Below are 8,526 nucleotides of genomic sequence, written 5' to 3'. Positions count from 1 at the left end.
TTAGTTGCATGCATGTTTATGTCGGTCGTAGTTTAGGTGAGCGACTATATTTCTTTCTCTCTTACATTCATATGCTTACCCTTTGCTTCATGAGAGAAGAGTGACCCGCGAGAGTCCATTTTCAAAGGTCTTGCAAGGACGATAGTTCAGCTTTATTATAAACATCTTACAACTCGTTTACATTTGACAAGTTTTGCCATAAGTGTCAGTTTGGTACATTAAATTAGTTTAAGTGGACAATTTGTAGCTAGCTTTGAGTTTTCAATTCCGTTCCATTAGTTTGCATATAGTTTGCTTGGGAACAAGCAAAGGTTTGGTTTGAGGAGATTTGATGCGTGCATTTTATATAGTCCTTTTATGTCTTTTATGCACGTATTTTTATGCGATTCTCGTAAGTTTTATACTTCGAAATGCCCCGGATAGTCTACTTCGGTTCGTTTGGCTTTAATTGTAGGAATGGACCCAGAAGTAGCGGAATTGAGCCTTTTACTCTCCCGTTAGCATGCATTTAGGAGATGGAAGAATTAGAGCAGAGATATTATTGCCTCGAGATGCGTGAAGTTGCCTCGGAATATAAATCACATGTTCCTTGGTCTATTTAAGTGGTAATCCTTTCGATCGAGTACTTTGGTTAGCAAATGTGCTCGATCGAGAGCTTGTGGATGGTGAGCAGTGTTCGATCGAGACCCTGCTGAGCTTGATCGATAAGTGGGATTTTGAGGTTCCTCGATCGAGTATGTTAAGTACTCGATCGAGAGGTTTTGCGGAGGATTTGTTCGATCGAGAGGTTTTCTATCAGTACGCGAGATTTTATCACGAGAACTTATTTATTTTATTAAGGGCGTGTTTAATAAATATCTTTCCTATATAAAAGAAAGACGTCATTAGGTTTAGGTTATCTGTTTTAATCATCTTTAATCACATACTTTGCTCTTTAGCATTCAGTTTTCAGCATTAATCTTGTTCGACGTTATTTTGTTCTTTTGCCGGATCTTAAACTTTTGTAATATTTCTTACTCTCTTTATTCATTTTAATTCTCTTTGCACACTTTTGTTCTTGCTTTTAATTCCTGTTTAATTAGTATTGTTGTTAGTTTATGCAAATTCTACTTATTCATTTATATACCATGTTTGCTATAATTTCATCTATTGTTATTGTTTTATTCATCGCCATGAGTAGTTAAATCCCCTAGTGCTAGGATTATGGGAGTCATGATAGTAAAATGATGATGTTATAATTAGATTAGGAGGTTTACATGTGAGAATTGATTCATAGCAATTTAATTGTAATTGTTTAGTTGAGTGCACGCTTCTAAATCAATTAACCCGGTTAAGCTCAGACCTAGATCGAAAGATTGGTATGAATAGACCTGTTATGAACAATAGACTACACTAATGAGGGCGGAAGCTAAGTTTGTAGTATTTTAGGGCAGATAGCGGACCAGAAGGACCTTTTCTTTACCTTTCTCACATCAGACCGACTGACCGTACCTTTAGCAGAATTGTGTGATATCATGGTGAACCGACATCCTAGCATTTATCTCTTTATTTGATCACATCCTTTCATCCTTATTAATTTTATTGTTGTCTTTCTCTCTTTGCCTTTTACTTCGGTTATTAGTTTAGTAAAACAATTCAAACGCCTCGCAATTTGTTACCGTGAGAGACTAGAATAACAAGTAGATACAATAGCCTCCCTGTGGAGTATGATACCCGACTTACCTTTGCTAAATTAGTTAGATCCGGTTGGTTTATTTTTGATAGGTTTGCGACAACCGTGTCAAGGGTCGAGTAGGCCGATCCCCTACTTGGTCGAGTACCTACCCTGTTCGACTGAATCATTGAAAACGAGCTACCCTTCGAATTAAAACGCATGTATTCATACATATATTACTTCTTAAACATGTTATATCAAGCAAAAGCCAAATAATAACATTCAAAATGCTTCATACAATACTCTCTATTATGCAGCCATATACTTTCAAGTCATCCAAAAATCTCACCAGAACATATATAACACACGTAACGACTCCCAAGACACCTCATAGTGACCGGTTCAAAGTTGTAAGGCCCGAGATGCGGTTTTAGCACATCTCCCTAGCCTTTGCGGTAGCTCCAAACAACTCCTACCCGGGTTCATTTTAATTAGACACCCTATATTCATTTTGTTCATTGGTTTTAGGTTCCAAAATCGTAGCTCTGATACCACTTTGTAACACCTTCATATATCAAGGTGCCTTACCAAGGACCACCCTAGCATATAAAGGTGGCACCATCTCGATTACCCGTGGCAAGTATATCAATAGTGACCATAAGAGCAACTATTAAAGTATAAAGTTTAACTGATTACAAGTCTCCAAAACCAAACCAAAGTATACGAAATGTTAAACCAATTACAACTCATAAAGTATCTAAAAACTTGTGACAACGGAAGTTAAGACTCTAGGTGATGACACTCCCATCCTTGATCCCGCAGCTAGCATAAGCTCATCATGTAACACCCGCGAATTTTCCATTTTGGCATTTATAATTTAATTACCCATTTTATTATTTTATTTGTATTTTAAACCCGTTTTTATAAAAATGTGGTTTTACATGTATAATAATATTAATGTTGATAAAAATATCCATCTTAAGTTTTTAGTAGGTTTAAGACGTATTTTAGTGGGAAATCGACTTAATTTAAGCTTTTGGGCCTAGGATGACCAATGGACCTTTCTCTTATTCATTTCCCTCCACCCAAACTCACTTACTAAACCCTAACATCCCCTTCTCCCTCAAAAATCTCAGGACACTATTCACCCATCAAACATCTCAACTACCATTTTTTGCAAATTTGTCTTACAAACTTCAAAACTTCAAAACTCATTCATTTCTCATCCAAATCAAGTGTTTATTTGTGCCAAAACCTTCCTCTTTATGTCCCCTATCTTTCTAGGTAAGAAAGGAATCGTCTTTCTCCCCTTATAGTGGCTGCCGACTGTGGACATGGCCCACCTGCAAGCCCAGCCGATCTGTGGACATACAACGGTCTTTTGAAAGCCACGCTCGGCGGCGTAAAAAATGCTTTAGATCGGTCGGTTTCGTCTCGGTAAGGGTCTCGAAACGATTAGAGATGTTCAGAGTCGCCACCAAGCATTTGTGGGATGCCTGTAACCCGTTCGAAATCCACTTTATACCTCGGTCAAATCGAAGCACAAAGCAGCGTTTGACATAGGTACTAAAGATAAAGAAATCGTCCCTCTTTAGCATCCTATCTCTAGAATGACTCTCGTACGCCCTGGAGAAGGTCGTCCACTATCCAAAGTTTCTGAGTAAGAGGTGAAGGTACGTATTGGGAAGCCCTTTAATCAGACACCCAATCCCGCCCGCGTTAGCGGCCTATACTGATCGATCTTGGTTGGTTGAATGAAAAAGTTGATAAAACGGTTTAAATGCATGAATGTGCATCCAATAATTTAAACCTAACATGTGAGAGCTTTCTAAGTCGGTTGATTTAATCCAAGTATCAAGTATAAGATGTCGAATTGGATTAACGATTGATTTGCATGCAAGACGGAAATTAAACATCCATTTACCGTATTAGGTTTAGGGTGCATAACGTGATCCATTTGTCTTATTAAGGCATTTTGCAAATATGGTTTTGAATAATCTAATAGTCATCTGATCCGTCCTATATCCGGGTTAGCCGGAGTCGGGATCATCCTAGACTAATGCTGGAAAGGAACAGGCCCTGTACCAGACGGCTATATGAGGCGCGAGCCAGCCGGCGGTGTAAGAGGCCTCCCTCTGGTTTTGAAAGTTAGAAATGGAGAGCCTGTTTAGGCGCGGGTTTAGCCCACGGTTTATGTGCCGTGTTCTGATCTTTTAGAAAACGTTATAAAACGAGTTGAAAATGGGTATTTGAACCCGGTTTGATTTGAAGGGGGTCGTTTAGACCGCATTTGTTGATTTGAAGAACAAGACTCGAATAATCATCATTATTTTGATAATATTCGGTGTCGGGTTCGATTTGACAAACTTGACATGAATAGTTTTGAAAATAATTATGGACTAATTGTTTTTAGCCCATTTGAATGTTATTAGTCGATACTCATCATCGTACCCGGGTTAAAATCTGGCATGGTATGTAGAACCAGGGATGACTTTGTGTTGGGGACTAATATGTTTGTTTGAAAATGTAAAGAAATGAAATAAAGGTTTTAAAATACCTTTTAAATGTCATTAACCAGATATTATCACCGAAACACGGATTTAGCCGTCATGGTATGAGGAACCAAGGGTGACAAATGTTTTATGGTTAAAACAAGTGAAATAAAATAAAAAGGGTTCGAAAATATTTGGAATGGTAAAAACCGATTACAAATATGAAAATGAATTAAAGGGAAATGACGAGAGCAAACACGGTTGATCTCTGGTCTGAACACCCCATTTAGGCGCGGGTAAGTTGGCGACCTAAGGGGCTTCTGCCTCAGACCAAAAATCAGTTTTGGCTCGTTTATTCCATGTTTTGGTTCATGTTATGCACGTTTTAGCATGTTATAGTCATGAAACAAATGAAAACATAATAAAAGAGGATTTTTACACCCTCATACTTACATGTTTGGTTATGGCGAGTGACCGACGTAAGTGTAACAACTCGTTTGATCGGAAAAAACTCGGTTTAAAACCGTTTTGGTAAGTAAAAAGAGTGTTTTAATGTTAGTGATGGTGTAGTGGTCGAAGTGGTCGGTCAAGTGATTTAATGCACGATGACGGTACCAAACAATGTGTAAGGCTTGTATTTACGATCGGTAGGTCGTAAATACGCGTCGGGTTGTGACTTAAGAAGTCGAGTCGAGAATTTTAAGGGAGAAAAGAGGGGACGGACACTCGCGTAAGTCTCAAATGGGTGGCATTTGAGAGGTATTTATAGGTGAATGAGTGGTTGTGTGAGTTTTGAGCGACGTGGCCACTTGGGCTGCTCAAAGAGGCGCGAGCCACGTCGCGGTTCTTCGAGGTGAGTTGTCGCTTTCACAACAAACGCAATCATGATTTGTTCTATCCTTGGTTTTGTAGTCACATGTTTGGTACTTGACCAACATGAATCCGTGAAAACTTAAGGTAGAAGGTTTAAAATGTTTTGTTTTTGGTGGTTGACTCGGTTTGACTCGTTGTTGGAGTCGGGATTTGAATTTTTGAGTCGGTTTTTGGTCCGGTGTCGGTTTTGCCTCTAGTTAGTGTCATTGCGACCCCGTTGTCGTGCATTAAACACTCCAGGTATTTTTGAAATGTTTTATTTTCAAAATCGTTTTAAGTTTTCCGACGTAAAGTTGTACACAAACTGTCGATCAAACGCCGCGATTCCAAAGCATGTTGTAGTCCGATAATCATCGGGTGTTTGTTGGAGTCTCAGCAGATACTGGGTATCTACAGAGCCCCCACTTTGACTGAGGCTTGGACAGGGCAAAAGTCAAAGTAGAGCCCCCAGGTCAATCGAAGATTACAACCTGGTGACCCAAGCGACGTCAAAGCGTCTCAAAAGGATTCGGGCCAAGGACCTACCGTCGGGAAGGGCGACGCCAAGGCGACTCGAGGGTACGAGTCAAGGACCTGTCGTCGGGAATAGTTTAGAGTCTGTCGACTGTCCGTGCGGGTCGTTTAAAGTCTGTTAGACTACGTACAAAGGCTCGCCAGCCATAGGAAGGAGTCATACCTGAGGCATCTTCGGATATGTCTTCGCATGTTTGCGGACAAAGGCTCGCCAGCTGTGACAAGGAAATGTACCCGAGGCATCTTCGGGATCTGTCCTTGAATGTTTGCGGACAAATGCTCGCCAGCCAATGGTAAGGAAATGTACCCGAGGCATCTTCGGGATCTGTCCTTGAAAGGTTTGCGGATAAAGGCTCGCCCTGCCTTTTTTGAAGAGAATGTTGATGGAGCTACTCCCGATGTGATGAGACCACCGAAGAGGAGGAGTTACGGCCCCAAGAATATGGTGGGCCGTGCCTTGGCTAGTCTTGGGTCGAATATGGGGTCTTGTGCGAGACCGGAGGCCGTTGCCGTCTTAGATCCGTTGAGGATCCGTTCCGAGGAGGAAGTTCATGCTAGGCGGGCCAATAAGAAGAACAAGGGGAAGATGTACCCCGAGGGAAAAGGCAAGGGTAGAATGGAAGAGTGAAGACCTCCATTACCCGTTTTATTATTATGTTTTATTATTGTTGTAGGTTTTTATTATGTTGTACTAGCTAGTTATTGTGTGTTTTGTGGTAGATTTATTATGTGAGGTGTTTTAGTTGACACCTTAGCCTTGATGAGTTGTAGACTCGTCGAGCTTTATTTATTGTTGAAATTGTAATCCCTCCCATTATTAATTAAATAAGAGGATTGCTCGTGTCGAAAATTGTGAACACTTGTTTCTTCCATCCATTTGGTAAAGGCAATTCGATTTGAATCGTCCTAAACATTTTTTTTTTGGCAACCGGTAAGAAAGATTCCTAGGCCATTGTCATGGCCCGCCGCGCAAGCCGGTGAGCCGGGCCATTATGTTCCCTACAAACATAACTAAAACAAAGATAGTGAAAGTTAGTCGACAAAATAGCAATATCATCGAGGATGCCTGCAATAAGGTAATGTCCTGCTCCATATCCTGCCCATTGGCCCAGGAGTTGCAGGCAATCAGAAGATACCTCCACATGTAGGAAATCGCAATCTCTCGCCCATGTAATTGCCATAGTAACCCCTAGAGCCTCCGCCTGTAATGGAGACTCGGCGAAACCCCTTCCGTTACCTTCGCCAACGACATGGCCCCCCATGTCCAAGGCAATCCACCCCCACGATGCTTCACACAATTTCCGCCAGCTAGCATCAACCATAAGTCTGATCTTATGGCATGAGCCCGCTGTCCCAGTAACGTAAACTGGATTCCCATTTCGTAGCGAGTTCATCCCCAGCCCTTGTTCCGTATTTCCATCATCGTAAGCCTCACTAGAACCCTGTCCCAAAGACTTGCTATTTTGTGTCCTAGCCTCCATAGTCACCCCAACCAGATGGTTAAGGAACCTGAAGAAGACCTCCGGAAAGAATTTTCCCCCCCTAAATCTAGCAGCATTACGCAAGTTACATATAGACACTATGGTAGCTAGGAATTGGATCGTTGGTACCTCCCAATCATCAAGGGTCCGCAGATAATGAATCCAATTAATAATCCAGTCTCCAGCACTGATTCTCCCTGCTTGTTCAGTGTTCACACCCAACGATGATCCAGCCCAAATCCTAGCGGCCACCTCACAATCTTTGAAGATAAGATCAATAGATTCAACAATGGTAAAGCTGCTATGGCATAGGCAACATGACAAATCCCATGGTAAATGGCGCTTCTCAAATTCTACTCCCACCGGAAGTGAATTTAAAAGGATTTTCCAAACCAAAATTTTCCACGATTGTGGTCCAGACAGGTGACATATCCTAGTTCGGCAAAACTCCTTTCGTTTTATATTCATTCTCGATCTATTCAACGCAGAGGCTTTACTGGCAAAAAATTCACTACAAAGGATCCCATAACCACTTTTAACCGAGTATTCCCCTGTTTCCGTGAAAGACCAAATAGGGTCATCCACGACTTGGTTCGGTCGTAAGTGAGTAGCTAAGATCCTATTGGTGGTTTCATCATCAAAAAGCAATCGTATGAAGTGCTGATTCCACCCACCAGTATTAAGCTGAAGATCCCTGATTGTAAGATCCTTTAGGAAGAGAAAATCTTGACCTAAAAAATCGTCTTTGGGATTCGGGCATTTCCCATTGACCCATTTATTGGTCCAGACGTTCAAATTAGAGGATACCCCCGGTTGCCAACTTAAGTTGTCAAGGATAAACTGTAAGCCGTGAAGCACACTCTTCACCCCCCATGATGTGACCCTTGATGGTCGTGGAGTAAGATCACCATTCCAACCAGAATCACCAAAAATCATCCTAAACATTTGCACTTGGAATCGTGGTATTTTCTGGAAAGGGAGAAAGGCTTATTTTGTATTTTTGTGGGAAAAAGGGAATGGTTTTCCCTTTTCTTTTTTTGGGATGTTTTTGTACGTGGGATTTTTGTATTGGGATGGTTGTTTTTTTATTGTGGGAATGGTTGTATCCTTCTTGTGTAAGAAAGGACTGCCTAGGTATTCACCCGAAAAGGTGAAATCAAACCATGATCGTAGTTCGAAATGTTCTGTGAATTTGAATTGGGTTTTGGTGGTTGTATCCCTCAGGCATAAGAGGGACTGCCTACGTATTCACCTGAAGAGGTGAAATCAAACCATGCTCGTAGTTCAGGGGGTTGTTTTGTTTTAGTGCAAATGGACGTTGCCTTTGACAGATCAAAGGACATTCGAAACGGGCAAGGTGCCGCAGCTTAGACTCGATAAAACATGCAATTTCAAATTAGAACACGTTGAGGAACTTGACTTGAAAAGGGTTGAGGTCGTTGCTAGTTGTAAAACTAGGCTAGGTTGTTGGTTGCTATGGTTCAAGGGTAGTATTTCTTGAGTTGGTCTAGGT

The 8,526-nt window shown here is 41.2% G+C and overlaps 1 protein-coding gene across 1 annotated transcript; it reads right to left on the bottom strand.

Moving 5' to 3' along the window:
- Positions 1-6,476: 6,476 nt before the first annotated feature.
- On the bottom strand, positions 6,477-7,949 carry LOC141590549 (uncharacterized). Its single transcript, XM_074411130.1, has one exon. It carries the CDS (start codon positions 7,947-7,949, stop codon positions 6,477-6,479), a length of 1,473 nt encoding a protein of 490 aa, XP_074267231.1.
- Between the last annotated feature and the right edge of the window lie 577 nt (positions 7,950-8,526).

The sequence above is a fragment of the Silene latifolia genome, chromosome 7, assembly GCF_048544455.1.
Source record: "Silene latifolia isolate original U9 population chromosome 7, ASM4854445v1, whole genome shotgun sequence".
NCBI lineage: Eukaryota > Viridiplantae > Streptophyta > Magnoliopsida > Caryophyllales > Caryophyllaceae > Silene > Silene latifolia.
Note: the sequence above shows the minus strand (reverse complement) of the source record. Positions and strands in the feature narration are given on the sequence as shown.